The 20,000-nt window shown below is 35.3% G+C and overlaps 1 protein-coding gene across 1 annotated transcript in view; it reads right to left on the bottom strand.

The window, feature by feature from the left end:
• Positions 1 to 1,018: 1,018 nt before the first annotated feature.
• The window catches only part of LOC137621489 (endothelin-converting enzyme homolog), a 110,775-nt gene continuing 91,793 nt past the window's right edge, over positions 1,019 to 20,000 (bottom strand). Inside the window, exons 19-21 of the mRNA XM_068351826.1 lie at positions 10,286 to 10,470; positions 1,991 to 2,064; positions 1,019 to 1,460 (exon numbers count right to left, since the gene is read on the bottom strand). Coding sequence (XP_068207927.1) covers positions 1,301 to 1,460; positions 1,991 to 2,064; positions 10,286 to 10,470 — 419 coding nt within the window. The 3' untranslated portion in view covers positions 1,019 to 1,300. The remainder of the gene's footprint in view (positions 1,461 to 1,990; positions 2,065 to 10,285; positions 10,471 to 20,000) is intronic.

Raw genomic sequence — 20,000 nt, 5'->3', positions numbered from 1 at the left:
TCATAAGTTTAAAGCATAAACAATTATAATATCATTAAAAAATTATATAAATGCTAACTTATTTTATATAGAGAATGGAAATTATATCTTTATTACTGTGTTATCACAGTATTTTTCATCAGGCTTTTTATTGCAACTTATAAAACTTAATATGTTTTCTAATTTCTTATGCTTTATGTTTCTCATTTATATTTAGTCGCCACCATATATCCCTTGGATAGCATTTACCCACCCGACCACACCTGAGATTTGCCGTAATATTATGTAGAAAGTCGGGGAGAATAAAGCAATGAATATTTAAAATCAAATACAAATATTTGTAGGTGGATTTGGAATTATCTGACATCACAATTTATCATATTGTTTGATAAAGAACTTCATTAAATCAAAATTATATGAACAAATAAGAAAGTTATGACAAATTATGAGAGAGAGAGAGAGAGAGAGAGAGAGAGAGAGAGAGAGAGAGAGAGAGAGAGAGAGAGAGAGAGAGAGAGAATATTAATAAGTTATTCCCATAGATAACACCCTGCAACTTGAAAATTCTCAAAGATAAGAATATGTCCGTGCAATGAAATAAGAATGATTTGAATAAGATGCAAAATAAATAGCCAGCAAATCCTCCTTTTCAAAAGCTTTTCATCTGGAACTAGCAGTAGGAATTTCTTATGCATGCCAGGGCTAGCTTACTAGCAGTAGCGATGCCAGCAGAATGAAAATAGTGAAGGGTGGGTGCTTGAAGTTGATGCTTAGACTAACTATGTTGGACGAAAACCTTTCAACTTGAGAAGTCACTTTCGATACACATCTTGTTATATTTAGGAAACTTATAGTATTATACTGTATTCATATTACAGTGTTGGACTGTATTATTACGGCAATGCTGTATTGCTTACAAGATTTTTATATTTTGTACACACACACACACACACACACACACACACACACATATATATATATATATATATATATATATATATATATATATATATATATATATACACACACATATATATATATATATATGTATAGTATGTAAGTATTTGCTTATATGTTTGGCCTTGATAATATTATAAAACAGAAATATACCATAACTATAAAACGGTAATTCAAAATAAAGTTTATCATTTAAGAGGTCAACCTTATTAATGTTAAATATTATAACTTAATGGTCTGGTATTATGATACTGTACTATAATACTGTGACATTCCTTTTTGAAATATGTGTTGTTGGTGGAAAGGCTAAGCCTCTTGACAATTGATAAATTCCTTATGAATTGATTTGATAGGTCAGTCCTTGTCAAGCTGCAACAACAGAAGGTTCTTGGTTTCCTTTCTCTTCATGCCCTGTTGGATTATAGAAACATATACCACCTTCTGGCTTCATCTTTGGATTAGACTTCTTCTCACAATTGAAGGCCTTCATGAACATTTGGTTGTTTCCCATCTGTAGGTTCACTCTGAAAAAAACATCAGGATATTCGAAATAAGAAAAAGACTAAGTTACAAATAATAGAGTTGAAAGACACTGCTAGAATATTGGTAAATTGGAAATTTCTCTTTACTAGAGAGAGTGAAGACGTGTGATGGTCTTCACTCATTGCAGTAGAAATATTGATAATAACAAAAAATATGGGGAAGATATGGAAATAGTATGACCACAAACTGTTGTGGTCTGGATATCTTATGTAAGTCAGTAAAACAGTAGATCCAGGATTATGAAGAAAATAAAAACTTGTAGGAAGGCATAGGAAATCATTGAAAAAGATACATACATCTATAAAGAGTTAAGGAGGAGAAAATGACAAAGGAGATTGAAGAGAACTCATACGTTTTATATATGCTTTTCTCTTTATTGTGCAAGGCATAGAGGGTGTTCTTAAATATTTCTTAAGAAAGTTTTTTTTTCAATCTGTTTTACATGAACTGTATGTAGATGAATAGGGAAGGATTCAAATGATATGACTTTAGAACTGTTACTTTCTCTTACCTTAACCTAGGTGGTAAGTGTACATTTTCCATGTCCCTTGGAATGTTTAGTCCGCTTGTAGAACTGCACTGGTTCTGTGATGTGAAATAAGCAATGTTAATAATTTTTATCGGTAAACAGGCTTTTATTTGAGTTTTTAGAGGTTGTATTTTAGAGTTTAGTTGCCTGATTTATCGTATACCCATATTATTACACGTACACTACACACTTGTTTGATAAAGTAACCTAATTTTGAGATTATGAGCTTGAAAGATGATAACTAAAAACTATCTTAAAGCCTAACATCAGCCCACTAATGCATTTAGAAATACAGTACAGTATACAGTACACAAAATTTATTAATATATCTTGAATCTTCATGTAATAGTACCAAAAGACCTTAAAGACAGGTTACTGGTTATATTTATATCCTTCAGGTAGTGACAATTTTGAAGGGAGTAGTTTATTAGTGTATACATTTTGCAAACATACCTTCTTTGACAAACTGAAAATGAGATTATTAGGTATAGGTTTTTGTGATTAGTCCTCTCGTATCTGTGTTTTGAGAATTCATACTACCCTACATGGCTTCCACCTTTATTTAGTTTCTTAACAGTTTGGTGGTGTAACTTTCGTTTCGAAGGATTTTTACACCATTTATCAAGAGTTTTTTTTTTTTTTTTTTTTTTTTTGGGGGGGGGGTGCTGTTAGATTTTAACTTAATATAGAATTTATATATTCTGAAATAATAATGTGTGTAGTCTGTAAAAAGATTTGTAATCCTAATTATGTAGCTTAATCATTCTAGGGATCTCTTTTCCCTATCTCAATCTTAAATGCCTTTGACCTGTCCTCTAGATCATTCTGTGACCCTTCACCTTGAAAGTCAAACTTTTACTTGTAGTTTAGGTTGCTAGCGCTCGCTTCAAAGCCGAAATAAACTTAAAATTTTCATACTGTATTTATTTTATTCTTTGGTAGAAACCATGGCTAGACTTCTGATTTCATCAAGTATTGCCAGATTAAGTAGATGAACCTCAGGCATCATCTAAATGATGAGAGAGGTGATTGAAAAATTAGAAATCTTGGGAGTTTTTTAGCCCTATGGTGATTCCGACCGTGACAAAGTTGAAGTCAAACCCATCTATTATGGTGAGCAATGATGTCGTTTGTCAACCTACTCATGTTTACATGTCTTAGTATAACTAATAAAAGAATAAAGATAGAATGAAACTGAAAATTGCATTAGAAAGCCAAATATATTTTCCCTATAGTTATGTGAACTGAACTGGAGAAGAACCAAATTTGTCATCACATCATCAGAGGGTTTAAATATTCAAGGCTACGCATATTGGATCATGACAGAATATATATACACCTGTCGGATTTGAAAGGTCTTCTTTTTAGTCTAAAGGTTTTTGGCCTCACAGTAAAACATACTTAGAGATTAGACTAGCGTGAACCAATAGTACTCACTCATATTATTGTGAAAAATTTTGCTTTTAAAGTAGCAGATAAAGGTTCCCATATTCAAGAAGTCATACTGTAGTGACTGGGGTACTAGAAATATTTCAATTCCTCAGGTATATGTTGAATTAATTAAGAGTAGTTTCGAAGTGGAAGTGTATTGTACTTCACTTTGCTAATTTTACTTTGGTGAAATTCAAGCGTGAGCAAAGTGCTTGTAATTATTTTTTTATGAAATCAGTATAGTCTGTGACCCTTGGGTCATGAAGATTTTGGACTGTATCTCTCCAAGGCAGCTGATAATGCATGTAGGCATTGCTGAGATGATTCAAGATTATTATGAGTGCCAATATCTCTGGCTTCCTTGTAATTTTAGTTTGTGAGCACTGCATTTTGAGTTACTCAGTATTCATTATGAGCACTGCAAGTGCCTGTAAGTCACACTCTTCTTAATCATGCTGTTATTGATCCAAAATCCCACAACAAGATGATAAGAAAGATGCATTTGTGTGATAGTTCCGTCAATATCTCTTATGATAATGGGGCTAATAGGTCCATTGTTATTCTTCCCTCTGAATCTTACGCTGATTGCACTTGCATCAATTGCACCTCAGATTGTAGCACTAATCCTGCCAGGAATTATCACACCAATTGCTTGAGTACTATGTGTTGCACTTCTAGTGCATATAGGTTGCTTGCGTGTTATGCCTACGACATACGCTTCAAGTATCACACTCTTAGATCTCCTGAATCTACCGCATGTTGAGAAGAGAAATGACATTTAATGAGTGAGACTTGTTCTATTCTTAAATTTTCTCCAGATGTGGAATGTTTTCAGTACGACTATATAGAAACATATTCCCGCTGCTACAGGAGTAAATCAAGTGGTGTCTGCTAGTCAAAATGACTAGTAAAAACACCTGTAATTGCCCCTCCATTTTTTATATTGGAGAAAGAGCATGACTGAGGTTGGTTGGGGCTCATCATTTTTTTTTTTTTTTTTTTTTTGATGCTAGACAGATTCCAAAAGTTAAATCGAATGGTATACATAAATCTGAAGTAGTGGTTAATTCATCTCGACCTTTTTGAGCGCAAGGCTTCCAAGGTTATGAGAAACGAGTTCAATGAGACAGCAGGAAAAGTGTAAAAGGAAAATATTTTTTTCCCAATTAGGATATTTCATTTTAACACCGGTAATGAACCCAAAAGAGCTATTTCTAATCACGTGGGTGAGATTCTTTTTAAGCGTTCACCTGAGTAATATTTTAACTTTTCTCATTTAATTGGTGTGGTCAAGGATCAGACTTCATGGTCACATAAAGCAGAGGCTAACTTCTTTGAAGATTCCTCGCTATATGTTACCTTTAATAGTTTGGTGATGGGTTTGGTTTGGACCAGGTATCGTTTATGGAATAAAAAATATCAGAAATGTTTTGATCTTTTAAGCGCTTGGTCCGCACATAGATAATAAGAGCCAGTGAAAAAGCCAATGCCTTCTCTGACGATGATCAACAATAGAGGACATTTGTATTCCTATTGAATATATCTGTGAATAGACACAAAATGCAAGAATCTTTTTGGTTCCTTTATTTTGGTCAATTGCTAAATCTAACCGGACAATATCTAATTTAGGAGCAGGGCTCAAATAGGGATAATTTTACCTTTTTGCTGAAACTTCAAAGGCTTCTGTCAGTAAAACTAAACACTAATTAAGTTTAGAAAATGAATACAACCGTGGTGGTTACAAAGAATGTTAGTTTCCAAGATAGCTTTAAACATTCTAAATATTGCTTTCGTGTGACAAGTGGCCGAAGGACAGGAAAAGGAATACAATGGCTACCGGATCTGAACAATGATTCATTCCGCCTGGAAATCCCTTATGAGGAAATTCTCTCTTTTTCAACCACATTGATATGTTAGATGCAAGAACGTAGACTCTGTTGGGTGCTAAAGGTCTACAACTTTCCTTTTAACCAGATGCCTACTTTACACTATAGCATTTCAAACATGTGAGGCTTAAGTTGAGAATAGGATAAAAGCAGCATGTAGAAAGTGGAGGGAGGAAGCAGGAGTGGTATGTGGTCATAAATGCCAATCAAGAAATAAGCCAAGATCTTTAGCGCAGTAATAAGACCAGTGGTAATGTATGGATCTGAAACTTGGGCTTTAAGACGAAAAGAGGAAGCAAGGTTTGCGAGAATAGAGATGAGATTTCTGAGGAGGATTATGGGAATATCACTTCTTGAAAGATTGGAAAATGATGAAATATGAAGAATGGCAGGAGTAGTAAAGATTACAGAGATGACAAGAGTGTCACAACTGAAATGGTATGGGCACGTGTTGTGGATGGATGGTGGGGAAGGAATGAAGAGGGATTGGGAGGAACTCTTTAGGGGGAGAAGATCAACAGGAGGGCAGAGAATTAGATGGCGACATAAGGTAAAGTGTAATATGGAGAGAAGAGGTATAGTGGAAGAGGATGCCTTTGATAGAAAACATTGGAGAGCTGGCATCAAGCAACTGACCCCATAATGTAGATTCTTAACAAAATATAGGTTGCTGACATTATCCTCCTTTTAGGAACATTGCTATTGTTGTTCCATTTAGGAAACTTCTTAAAAATCCTAATCATTTTAACATATATAGGAACATCGCTATTTTTGTTCCATTTAGGAAACTTCTCAAAAATCCTAATCATTTTAACATCTATAGGTCAATATTGCTGACAATCAGTGTCAGCAAGTAATTTCAAAAGATAGTAAATATGAGGTTAATGCGGTCGCTAGAGAAAAGGGTTTACTATAATCTATTTGGTTTGGTTTCAGACAAAGTTAATCTGCACTAGGTCTCTTAATTAGACAAACAACCCAATTCCAGCAAGGATTCTCTACTAAACCATTGTCAAACAATGTATATTTCTGGTCTCGAAAAGGCTTATGATACTATGGGGTCGTTTGATGATAGTTAACAGCTTCATGAAATGGAATTATTTTTCTATCTATTTTAGCTGATGGGAAAGATGGATGAAAAGAGATAGAGGACAGTTAACTAACTAACTATGGTAGGAATAGTTTGGAAAGTTAAGTATCAGTAATAGTAATATAAAGTGTTGTTAAACCACAATTTTATTTATGCAAAGGTACATTTTCTTGTTATGGTTTTAAAGTTATTTTAATACAATATCGTAATTGCTTATTTTCTTTTTCATATGTTTTCTATCATTCTTGACCACAGCAGTAGTATTTTTTATGCTGAAGTTAGTTCTTGTGGAGTTTACAAAATTGGAAGGTTGCAGAGACCTGGGGCTATGTAGTAGGGCTTGTATTTCTTCTATTGATTGATGTTTTGTTTCTTGCTCAGCACTTATACCTCCTGATGGATTAATTGGTGTTTACGGTTTATTTTCCCTTTGCCTACACACACAGACACAGAGAATAGTCTGGCCTACTATTTCCTTATTCTCCTCTGTCCCCATACACCTGACAACACTGAGATTACCAAACAATTCTTCTTCACCCAAGGAGTTACTGAACTGTAATTATTCAGTGGCCACTTTCCTCTTGTTAAGGGTAAAAGAGAGACTTTAGATATGATCAGCTCTTCTAGGAGGAGGACACTCCAAAACCAAGCCACTGTTCTCTAGTTTTGGGTAGTGCTCTAGCCTCTGTACCATAGTCTTCCACTGTCTTGGGTTAGAGTTCTCTTGCTTGAGGGTACACTCGGGCACGCTGTTCAGTCTTGTCTCTCTTCATCTTGTTTTGTTAAAGTTTTTATAGTTTATATGGTAGATATTTATTTTAATGTTGTTAATCTCCTTAAAAATTTTATTTTTCCTTGCTTCCTTTCCTCACTGGGTTATTTTCCCTGTTAGAGCCCGGGGCTTATAGCATCTTGCTTTTCAAACTAGGGTGTAGCTTAGCAAGTAATAATAATAATAATAATAATAATAATAATAATAATAATAATAATAATAATAATGATAATAATAATAATAATAAAACCATTGATTCGGCAATACCTTGTCAAGCACTTATGAATTGGAAAAGAATATCCCCAAGGTAGCACCCTCAGTGTCACTTATTTTGCTGTGGCTATTGATAGTGATGTTAAATCTTTCTCTCCACCAGTCCAGGGCACATTGTTCACTAATGACTCTGCTATCTATGTTACCCCATATGGTGTAACATATGCATGCAATTATTCTAAAAGATCAGTTGATGGGATCAGTAAATGGGGAAGGAGAAGGATTTTTTATTTTCTACCTATGAAACCCTGGCTGTTAAACTTATCAGAAGCACTCTTGAGGAAAGTAGTCCACAACATAAAGTGAAAAATTTGTCTTATTCCATATGATACGGAAGTTAAGTCTTTGGAAAGATTTTGACAGCAAGTTAACCTGGTCTGGTCATATTGCCATGTGAAATCCAAGTGAAGACAATCAACAAGCAGAAAAAAGGAGATTTGCTGCCCCAAGGTGCCTCATTGGTTGGTGCCTGACACATTACTGTATCATTTATCATGAAGAGTTCACCTTAGATGAGTTTAAATCTTCCTTCCCTCAAGGTTTAAATGCGTGACTAAAGATGTTTGACTTCTCCACCTAATTTCTGCAAATTCTTCCCCTAAAAGGTCCCATTATTGTGGCAGAAAATGTTTTAGATTAAGTAATATATTTTTTCCTTTGTTTTTATTAGACGATTGAATAAAGCGACTTTAGGTTGGTTAGGTTTGTCCCTTGACTTCTTTATAGAATGTCTTTGGTTCTGGTTGGTTATATCTTGGTGATGGGGAGATACTCTTAAGGTGAAGGTAGTTCTTGCTTTTCCGATCTTCTCACCATTTAATGGAATTGGATGAGGAGTTATGAGTCCTCTATCAACATCAGATTGACTTGCGACAAGTCTTCTGATGGTGGAATGCAGGGCAAAAGTCTAACAGTATATTTTTGATATTTATCTCGTATAGCAAAGTTGAATTCTATAGACAGTCCTATTGTTTGCCACTACCATCTTCCAGACATTGTCAGAATTAGCACAATGCATGTTGGGTAAGACATACGGAAATAACAGAATTTTTAATATAAAATTTGTTATTTCAATACTGGCCCAACTTTCATTGATGTTGGGACAGAAAAATAATGAAGAAATCAATATGGTGCCCTCTTGAAGCCATGAAGTGTAATTGTGGTTCAAGATATAGGAATAGGAGAGCTAGTCATGCAAATTCACTGCCAATCGTCTAATTTTCAAGTTTGTCAACCAAAATGCTCTTGCAAGATACATAGCATAATGAATTTTGGGTAAATATTAAAATAATGAATATTATCTCAAGAATTCTGGTTTCATGTTTTAATACTGTAGGCCTAAAGGTTACCATATAAAGAGCAAGTAAGGTGTACAGTATACTGTATATTAGCACGGGAGGAACTGATGAAAATGTATAATTACTGAGAAATACTGTTAGTTAGTGGTAAAATTTCTGAACTCTCATAGGTATAAGGGATTTTTTATGCAAAAAGTACAATATTATGTGTCATCCAATGGTTCTATGCGCTTCCAACCATCTGCAAATCATTTTCTGCCTTAGTTTGGTCTTCAAATGAGTAAGAGGAAAATAATATCTGTCAGATAAAACTAAAATTTTGATATATATATATATATATATATATATATATATATATATATATATATGTATATATATATATATACACACACACACACACACACATATATATATATATATATATATATATATATATATGGATAAATATCAACACAACATCGTGTTCAAATGAAAATAAATTTCTACCTCATACTTGGGATCGAATACTGGCCCCTTCTAATGAAAGGCCAGGTCGAAACCAACCATGCCACGAGAGGCCATAAAAAAATTTGGAACCTAACGCTACCCAGCAGTTAAGGATTCACCTGGCGAGACATCAGTCTCTTACCAGCGAGTTTTACCCGACTTCCCGGCCCACCACGTGACACAATTGGTAGTAATTCATTCAAATTACCCCTAATGAGTCAATATGGATATATAACAACACAACATCGTGTTCAAATAGAAATAAATTTCTACCTCATACTTGGGATCGAACGCTGGCCCCTTCTAATGAAAGGCCAGGTCGAAACCAACCATACCATGAGAGGACATAAAAGAAATCAGAACCTAACGCTACCCAGCTGTTAAGGATTTACCTGGCGAGACATCAGTCTCTTACCAGCGAGTTTTACCCGACTTCCTGGCCCACCACGTGACACAATTGGTAGTAATTCATTCAAATTACCCCTAATGAGTCAATATGGATATATATCAACACAACATCGTATTCAAATAGAAATAAATTTCTACCTCATACTTGGGATCGAACACTGGCCCCTTCTAATGAAAGGCCTCTCGTGGCATGGCTGGTTTCAACCGGGCCTTTCATTAGAAGGGGCCAGCGTTCGATCCTAAGTATGAGGTAGATATATATATATATATATATATATATATATATATAGGTAATCATTTATATATATATATATATATATATATAAATATATATATATATATATATATATATATATATATATATATACATATATATAAATAAATATATATATATAAATATATATATATATATATATATATATATATATATATATATAGGTATATATATATATATAAATATATATATATATACACACACACATATATATATATATATATATATATATAGGTATATATATATATATATATATATATATATATATATATATATATATATATATATATGAAAATTTTGGAGTTCGATTTGAAAAAGTAAATACAGCAAAAGTGAATAATGCCAGCATTCAATATTACCTGAGCAATTTTGATGAAGTAGATCTGTTGAATTGTTTTATTCTCCCAGTGAATAAGAACTTCATCAGATAAGCTTGTGTGAATGGTTCCAGCAGCAGGACTTCCAGACAGTAATGCAGCAGACACTCTTCTAGCACTTTTAGCACTGCGACGTCGTCGGTGAACTGGACTTACGTATGGCGCATCTTAAATGAATAGAGAAAATTTCAACATTTTTAATGCATGAGGACTAGCGGACACACATGCAGTAATAATTCAAAATCTTATCTTGTCAATTTTTCTGATATCAGGAACTTTTTCTTGGTGAACTTTATTCATGTAAAGCAGTATCGTAGTACTATGAGAAACATTCCATATATTTCATCCCTGATTTTCATAGAATTCCTATCAAATTCAAATACAATACTAAATACTAAAGTAGAAAAAGATATGATTATTCTTGATTTAATTCTAGATAAATATGTTAAGATAGATAAAACATAAAAGGGGGCAGATCATAATTGGATTATGAAAATAGATATCAAAATATAATCTATTACTATATTTAACAATCATCATGACAGTCATATAAAAAAAATAAGGTACAGTATATCCTATTAATTTCAGTACGCTTTACAACATCACCACCGAACGATCCTTCGATGAACTCGTATCGAACTAGGTACTAATTTTACCCAAATTAACCTGAATACATTGCTTTAAAACCTATACATATTGAGGAAATAGAAGCTATAGATCTTTCTGCAATAAGACTGAGCTGGAAAAAATCTTAGTATTAGCCAATATAATAAATCCTCTGAATAAAAGATCATGAATAAATTCATTTGGCTTTGGCAAAAGAGGAATGAAGATTCAAGGTGGAGACCAAACTTTGAGTAAGTTGTTGTTTACTCAACATGTATTTCCCCTACATGTCTCAACAAGACGGAGCAAAGGGTTTCCATTTATCTTTGTAAGAAATTTATTTCTTATATGCTTCACAGCTAAGCTTTTTCATTGAAAGAACGAAAAACATCTTATTATTAGGCAAATATGGAAATGATAAATTCTAGTTTGAAAATCTTTTACATTCAGATTAAGATGTTATAACCATGTATAGATAATTATCAGGAAAATAACTTGATGAATATATTAGTAAGCATTACAAGGAATTCCTATATCAACTTCTATAAAATATTTAGACAAGTGATAGGGATTCCTATCGGGCATCAATGACAAAAGAGGTTGAGTTACCTGCTGACTCATTAATGAAGTAACCCTGTGCATGGTAGTGATAGATATAATTCTTTATTCTCAGTTTAGTTTATATTTAACATTTCTTTGAACGTAAATTTTATCGTATTAAACCCTATTTGTGGCAAAATGAGATATAAATACACTTCAGATGTATTTTTGAATTGATATCTTTAAATGATAGGACTATATTGATTTCTATCAACTCATTATTCCTACATAGTACTTAAAATCTCTAAACCTATTAATGATCCTTATAAATCATATAATATTACTCCATTAGGTGAATGCGTTTCTGAAAGCCCTAACCTTGCGGATCACCAGTCAATTTCCATAACTCTCACAGTATCTTAATTTTCTCAACGTCTTTTAACAAACCTTCCAGATAGGCATGTTGAGGGTAATAATTTTTTCTTAGATTTCAGTTTGGCTTTCAAAAATATCCTTAAAAATTGTCAATTTTGTACATGAATCTCTTGATTGCGGTTAGCAAGTTCGTATGATTGGCCTTGATTTTATGGCTTCCTTTGACTGTTAACCAACAGGCTCTTGTTTCCAATCTTAGCAGGGAGTATGGGAGTCTTTTCTTAGCATCATTATTGTTTTTTTAAGCAATAGATTGCAAAGGGTAGTGACAATATGAATTTAATATTATATCTTGTGTTCGCCGGGGTAGTGTTTTTGCCCTTTTACCTTTCGTATTATTTATGCATTATGTGCGGTTTAACCCTGATACCACTCTGTTTTCATATATTTCATCTCCTGAATGTGACCTATGGTTGCTGAATTCCTTAATAGAGATCTAGCTAAAATTTGCGAATGCTTTAAATCAGAGGGCATGAAGTTGAACCCTAATAAAACTCAAAGGTTGATTGTAAGTAGCTCTAGAACAGTAGCTCTTCAGCATCCAATTTTTTTGCATTGACAAGGTTTCTTTAACTTTCTGAAATTAATTCAAAATACTAAGCGTGATCGTTGACAGCAAATTTACTGTAGAGAAACGCGTCCAGTCTGTTTCTTCAATTGCACAAAATTATCTTTTTTAAGATAATTTGTGATCAATTTGCCATGAGGTAATTCTTTAATTTATCATATTTTGGATAGTGTTCTCTTTTGTGGTCTTTAGCTTCTGATTCTCATCTTACTTTGTTGGAAAGAACTTGCAGTTTGTTAAATTACTTATACCTAATCTGGGTGTTGATCTCTGAAACTGTAATTCAGTTACTTCTTTGTGCATGGTGTCTAAGATTTTTCATAATTCTGATTGTTCTTTGAATTAAAATCTTTCGAGAATATTCCATCCTATATGTAGTACTAGTTTTGCAGTTAATTCTGATAGTCTTCTCTATTAGAAAGGTCATTACTACACAGTAATATTTTTTATTTTCCAAAGGTGACCAGATTGTGGAATGGTTCTCCTAACCAGGTGGTAGAATCGGTAGAGCTTCAGAAGTTTAAACTTGTAAATACTTTAATGTTGAACAAGTTGACATGAATCTCATTTCATAGTTTATTAATATGACTAATTTACTGATCTAGATATATTTTATAATTTTATTTTTTATCATATATATTTTATTTGTTACTTCTCTTCTAAGTCCCCAACTTGGGCTCCTTTTCTTGTTGGAACCCTTGGCTTGTAACATTTTCCTTATCCAACAAGGGTTGTAGCTTGGCTAGTAATAGTAATAAAGTGATTTTAACAATTTTGGGGAGGTGCTGTGTGGTCTGCAGGGACTTTCCTGTGAAAGGCTAGAATAGGAAATCCAATACGATATAACTACTAAAAAAAAAAAAAAACATTCTGTCCCCTGGTCTAGGCTCAGTGCATCAATGTGCAAATCATGAACTCAGAGTGTATAAGGGAGACCGTGAATTCAGCCACTATTGAACTCAACTGAGCACCTCCAATGCTGAAATTGTGCAGCTATCAGTGATACGTCATCACCGATAATCATCACTACAGCTGAAGACAAAGCTACCTATGTACCAACTTTTGCTCATCCACCATATTCCAACTTCGTGAGAATCACTTGTTCTGTTTCCCTGCACGAGGCTTCGAAGGAGGGAGGGTCTTGGAGACCTCACAACACTTCCCCAAAAATAGGTTTTTCCTTCGTCAAAATCCCCCTTTTTTTTTTGGGGGGGGGGGGAGGGTGGAGATAATGTGCTGTGTGGTATCCAAAGACTAATGCCAGAGGTAAAAATTTTATAGACTCCTGCACCATCAATAACAACCGACTACAACCACAGGAAATGTGTGTATAGATGTGAAGAGAATAGTAACAAGTCTGACTCCAACTTCTCTTGAAGGACTTTGCTGAAATGATCCTTCTTCTTCCTGAGTTCCTTTTGTAGGAATCATAAATGAGTTAAGTACCCCGCATGAATATTATACCACTTTGATTTATTTCTGGTAGTGTTTAATTAACACTTTATACCCAGACAAACCCATAACACTATTGATGTCCTGAAACTACATATTAGCGAAAAATGCTAGCGGAGAAGCAATTTTTCTCACATAGTGGGATTTAGGGATGGAGAGAAGATCAACTTTTTTTTTTAATAAGGGAGGTCATTAGACTATGGATAGCCCTGTTGAAAGAGACTTATCTTTCTGGGACTGGAACAAATTACCTTTTGGAGGCATGGAAGTCTGCAGGTATAATTGCAAGGAGGATACCAGACAGAGGGTATCATCTCCCAACTCTAGGTTTTATATTTTTGGCTAAAAATAGGAGACCTGGGGTCAGGATTAAGTGACAACCTGGAATGATAGTGATCATCTCCTGATCTCTCTCGAAAGTCTACAAGCATACTGACTCTTGTAACTGAGGTTAAGGTTATCAAAAAATAGAGTTTTTTTTAATATTTTTTTCAAGTACCCTATCCAGAGACCAAAATACTGTAGATATATATGGTGATAGTCGATGTTATGCAAAGAACCTTATGAAACATGTCCAAGACTAAATCCATGCCAAATACCCACTTGGAATATTCTATAAATGCCTATTTGTATGACAAAGTTGTTGATGGTATAAGCTTCCAATCCACAAAACAATCAAACCAAAAACAAAGCCAAGAAGTGCAGGGTTATTTAACAATGTCACATAATCCTCAAAAAGGCTATCCATACTTTCCACACTGATTGGTTTTATCAAGTGGATGAAGACCACTTGCAGCTCATCAGAAATAATGTGTTGTGATCTGAGAAATCCCTACCGTATGGGAAGGTAAAACCAAGAAGGTTCTGGGTCAGAAAGGAGGAAACTAAGATAATGCGATTCCTTACCTTCTGATACAGCTTTGCAGACCAATTTGAGCATAACCTTGGTCTCAGATAGTGGAACAGTGGCCAAAGTGGAGCTAGTCTACTATCATAGCTGTCCCTGAAAAGTCCTGAAGAATATTTGAAGGCCTCTAAATCAAACTTGTTGGAGGAAATAGATAAATTGACGACAATCTGTTCCCATCCCGATTTAAAGCATTTCTTGCCACTCCACGAGAATCCCTATTTGGAGCTATACATCGCAGAAGCTCTTTGTTCTCTTTTGTTGCAAACAGGTATATTTTGAGATTTGGAACTATGTCTAGAATATCCTGAAAAGAGCTCTGATCCAAGCTTCATTCTGTTTGCAAGACTGTATGTCTGGACAGATGTCCACCCCCACATAGAGATACGTACAGCTGAAATGGTGAAAGAACAAATTTTGAGGCCCCAAAAAACATTGCCATGAACCTTGTCTGTGCCCCTCCAGAGCTGAAACTCTAGGTAAGGTTGGAAGTACTGGCCAATAATGACTTGCCAATAGGCATCTTTGAGATCTACAATGTATGTCCAAGCTGCTTTGTGTAGTAATTGGCAACTATGCAAGATGGTCCTCATTAGGAATGCGTCGCATTTGATATGATTGTTGGGACTAGACAGGTCAACAATTGTTGTTCTCTTGGAGGGGGGAGGTCTTTCTATGGTATGTTGAGTAATCTGTACTGGATTTTGAAACCATAGATTTTTGTGCGACTTCCTTTTTGAGCGTCCGGCTTACTAAGGAGTCCAAGTTCCAGAGTTCTAATAGTTGAGAAAAACAGTGACACAGAGGTAATTTTGAAAGCCATGAACATCCCAGATTTTCATTGATGAGGCCCTTTGTTTGAACAATACTGACTAGCCCCTGTGTTTCCCCTTGAGTATTTCCAGTTCCTTCTCCTTTTATGAAAAAATTCTGAAGTGCTAGGGATTTTGAACTCCACTTTGATAATGTTGTTGAAGTGCTAAAGGATTTTTAAATTTGATAAAATCGAATGGAAAAAACTCTTATGTTGAAAGATATTCGGCTCTGGCCAGAAGGTACATCTATCACAGGATCCCCAAGGGTTTTCTACTAGGTCCCTCTCCTCCATTTGTATAGAAACTGCTGCCTTTGCAAACTATCCTCCACCACCAAACCCGTGAGACTCGACTCAGTTGGAATGAACCCCACTCGATCCTTCCCCTGAGTCCAATAGATCCAAAGATTCAGACCTCACCAGTTCCACAGGCTGACTGAAACAGAGTGAACATAGGGCAGAAACTCCCTATAATAGAAGCCTCTTAAGCGAGCTCACCATAGAGAGATCGGACTAAAGCTTCAACATTTTGTGATAATCAAGGCTTCCACGGGATATGCAAGCTGACCAAATCCAGGCAGACCTGTATCCTGCCTAGCAGAAATCTGGATTGGAGCCAATCTAATTAGCCAACTAGCCATTGTGGTAGCACCAAAGGATTTTAAATTCCTTATCCCTGATCTGGATATTAATCTCTTGCACCATGTTCATTTACTGTAGTTCTTTTTACATGTTGCATAAGATTTTTCATAATTCACTTCATCCATTACATTAAGATCTTCCCAAACTGAGCCATCCTATATGTGCCACTAGGTATGCAGTTAATTCTAAGTGTTACCTTCTCCATCATAAGGCTCAACACAAAATAGCCCTTTTAAGGGTTTCATTCCAACTGTGACCAGATTGTGGAATGATCTTACCAATTTGGTGGCTGAATAAGAGGAACTTCAATCTGTGTAAATTATTTTCTTTTTAACAGGTTGACACAAGTCCCTGTCCCTTTTTATAATCTATATATGACTGATATTTTTTAATTTCCAAGAATTTTTTTTTCATTATCTATACAGTACGTATATAATTTATTTGCTATTCCCTTATTTCCTTTTGTCATCCAGCTACTTTCCTTTTTGGAGCCTTTGGGCTTGTAGCATTCTGCTTTTCCAACCAGAGTTGTAGCTAAGCTAGTAGTACAGTAGTAGTAGTAATAATCCATATACCAAGGCACTTCCCCTAATTCTGGGGGGTAGCCAACATGAAAAAAGCAAAAGGGGATTTTTATTTTTTAGCTCCTCCCAGCCTGGCTGGGGATTCAGCCGAGTTCGGTTGATACTGCTAGGGTGCCACAGCCCACCCTCCCCCGATATCCACTACAAATGAAGCTTCGTATGCTGAATCCCCTACTGCTGCTACCGTAGTGATCACTAAGGCAACCGTAGGAAGCAGCGCGACCCATCGGAACTGTGTCACAATTGCTCACTATTCATTCCTATTTTTAACATGCTTTTTTGCTTCTCTCGCTTTTATCATCCTACCACCTAGAACTTTTTTCCTTCCCTCCATCCAACCAAATCTTGGCCTTCCTCTTGTATTTCTTACATCAACCCCTGTAATTCATCACCATCTTTAGCAGACGACCATTTTCCATTCTCTCTTTACATGGCCAAATCATCTCAACACAATTATATCCACTCTAGCTGCTAATTTATTTCTTACACCCGTTTTAACCCTAACTTCTATATTCCTAACCCTATCTAATTGAGATACACCAGCCATACTCCTCAGACACTTCATCTCAGAAACATTCAATATCTATCTTTCCATCACTTTCATTCCCCACAACTCTGATCCATACATGACACTTGGTACAATCACTTTCTCATACAGAACTCTCTTTGCATTCATTCCTAACCCTCCATTCCTTACCACTCCTTTCACTGCCCCTAACACCTTACATTCACTTTCTGACATACATCTGCTTCTATTCCATCATTTGCAGCAACAATAGACCCCCAGTACTTAAACTGATCTACTTCGTCAAGTAACTCTACATTCAACATGACATTCAGCCTAGTACCACCCTCCCTTCTCTTACATCTCGTAACCTTACTCTTACCCACATTAACTCTCAACTTCCTTCTCTCACCCCCCCCCCCAAACTCTGTCACTAATCGACCCAGCTTCTCCTCCGAGTCTGTAATCAATACTGTATCAGCCGCAAGAAACAACAGATTCACCTTCCACTCATGATTACTCTCATTTATCAGTTTCAATCCTCAACCAAGCACTCGAGCTTTCACATCTCTCACAACTTCATTAACAAACAAATTGAATAACCATGGTGACATCACACATGCCAGTCTGTTCCATTCTTACAGGAAATCACTCATTCACTTCCTTTTGTATCCTAACACATCCTTTACTGCCTATGTATAAACTCTTCACTGCTTGCAACAAGCTTCCACTAATTCCATATAACCTCATCACAAGTTGCCTCCCTATTAACACTATCACATGCTTTCTTTAGATCCATAAATGCAGCATACACCCCCTTACCTTTTGCTAAATATTTCTTGCACATCTGCCTAACTGTAAAAATCTGATCCATACATCCACTACCTCTTCTAGAACCCCCTTGTACTTCTAAGATTGCATCCTCTATTTTAACCCCAATCCTATGAATTAGCACTCTACCATACACTTTTCCAACCACAATCAACAAACTAATACCCCTTGATTTACATCACGCATGCACTTCTCCCTTTTCTTTATATAGCAGAACAATACATGCACCTACCCGGTCCATTGCTTCCATTGACAATATAAAACATATATTAAACAATCTCACCAACCCCTCATGTATAGTCCCAGCCCTTTCCTTCAACATTTCAGCCCTCTCGCCATCCATATCCGGTGCTTTAACTACTCTCATTTCACCTAGTGCTCTCTTCACTTCCTCTTGTAATCTCTCTCATTCTCATATCCCATCACTGGCCCATCAACACCTGAAAAAGCAATTATATCTGCCTCCCAATTATCCCCAACATTCAGCAACCTTTCAAAATATCCAGCCCGCCTGTTCCTTTCCTCCTTTTCTTTCAACAATCTTCCATTTTCATCTTTCACTGCCTCTTCACTTCTCGATCCACCCCTCCTTAGTCTCTTCACTTCTTTCCAGACCTTCTTATACTCTTCATACATATGACCTAATCAATATCCTCACCTCCAGTCAGCCGTATCACTTGCAATCCTAAATTTTTTTTAATTTTACTAAGTTCTACTCCTCCTCTAGATCACGAGTGTCTCTTCCTTTCACCTTTTTATATGCCACTTCCAAACTTGCTTAATATTCACTTTTTACCTCTGATTTTTTTCAACTCTTCAACCTTCACTACCTCCATTTTACATCCCCCTGCTCTATTTCCCCACAGTTTTGCTACAACTAATTTTCCTTCAACCAAAAAGGGATCAGACATACCGTTAGCCATACCCCTAAACACATGCAGATCTTTAAATCTTCAAATCATCCTTCTTGTTATCAACACACAATCCATTAATCCCCTTTCTTATACTCTTCCATTTTCCACTCTTACCATGTATACATGTTATTATCACTCTTTTCGAAAAAAGTAAATACTATTTATCCCCAGCACTTGTTCAACGCATATATTTACCTGTCTCTCACCACTCATTTTCACCTAGTACGCCTTACTTCCTATGGACACTTTTTACCTCTCCATCACCCACTCTGGCATACAAGTCACCAATTAAAACTACATGATGCCTTCTACCCAGTCCTTCTAGACCCCTAGTTAATTCAATCCATAATTAATTTTGCCCTTCTTCACTTTTCTCATAACCTGGCCCATATGCAATAACAAAAGCCCAACCTAACGCTTACCAACATTAACCTAGAATTCCTAGATGATACCTCTTTCCATTCCTTCAATTTATCTGTCATCTATTCAGGCAGCAATAAAGCCACAACCTCTCTTGCTCTTCTCCTTTCAAACTCAACCACTCTACCTGTCACTTCACGAAACATCACAGCACGCTTCCCTTTTATCATTGTCTCACACAAGGGCAATACATCCATCCTTCTATTCCAAAACATACTTCCAAAAGCGCATCTTTTAAGCTCTATTGTTGTACATCCACGCACTTTCAGTCACCCCAAAACTTGAGTGCGAGGAGTTGTCACTCTCCCCCAGCTCATCTTCTTTGATATATCACACACATTATATATACAGTAGATATGTATATATATATATATATATATATATATATATATATATACACATACATATATATTTATATATATATATATATATATATATATATATATATACTGTATATATATATATATATATATATATAT

The sequence above is a fragment of the Palaemon carinicauda genome, chromosome 28, assembly GCF_036898095.1.
Source record: "Palaemon carinicauda isolate YSFRI2023 chromosome 28, ASM3689809v2, whole genome shotgun sequence".
Lineage (NCBI taxonomy): Eukaryota > Metazoa > Arthropoda > Malacostraca > Decapoda > Palaemonidae > Palaemon > Palaemon carinicauda.
Note: the sequence above shows the minus strand (reverse complement) of the source record. Positions and strands in the feature narration are given on the sequence as shown.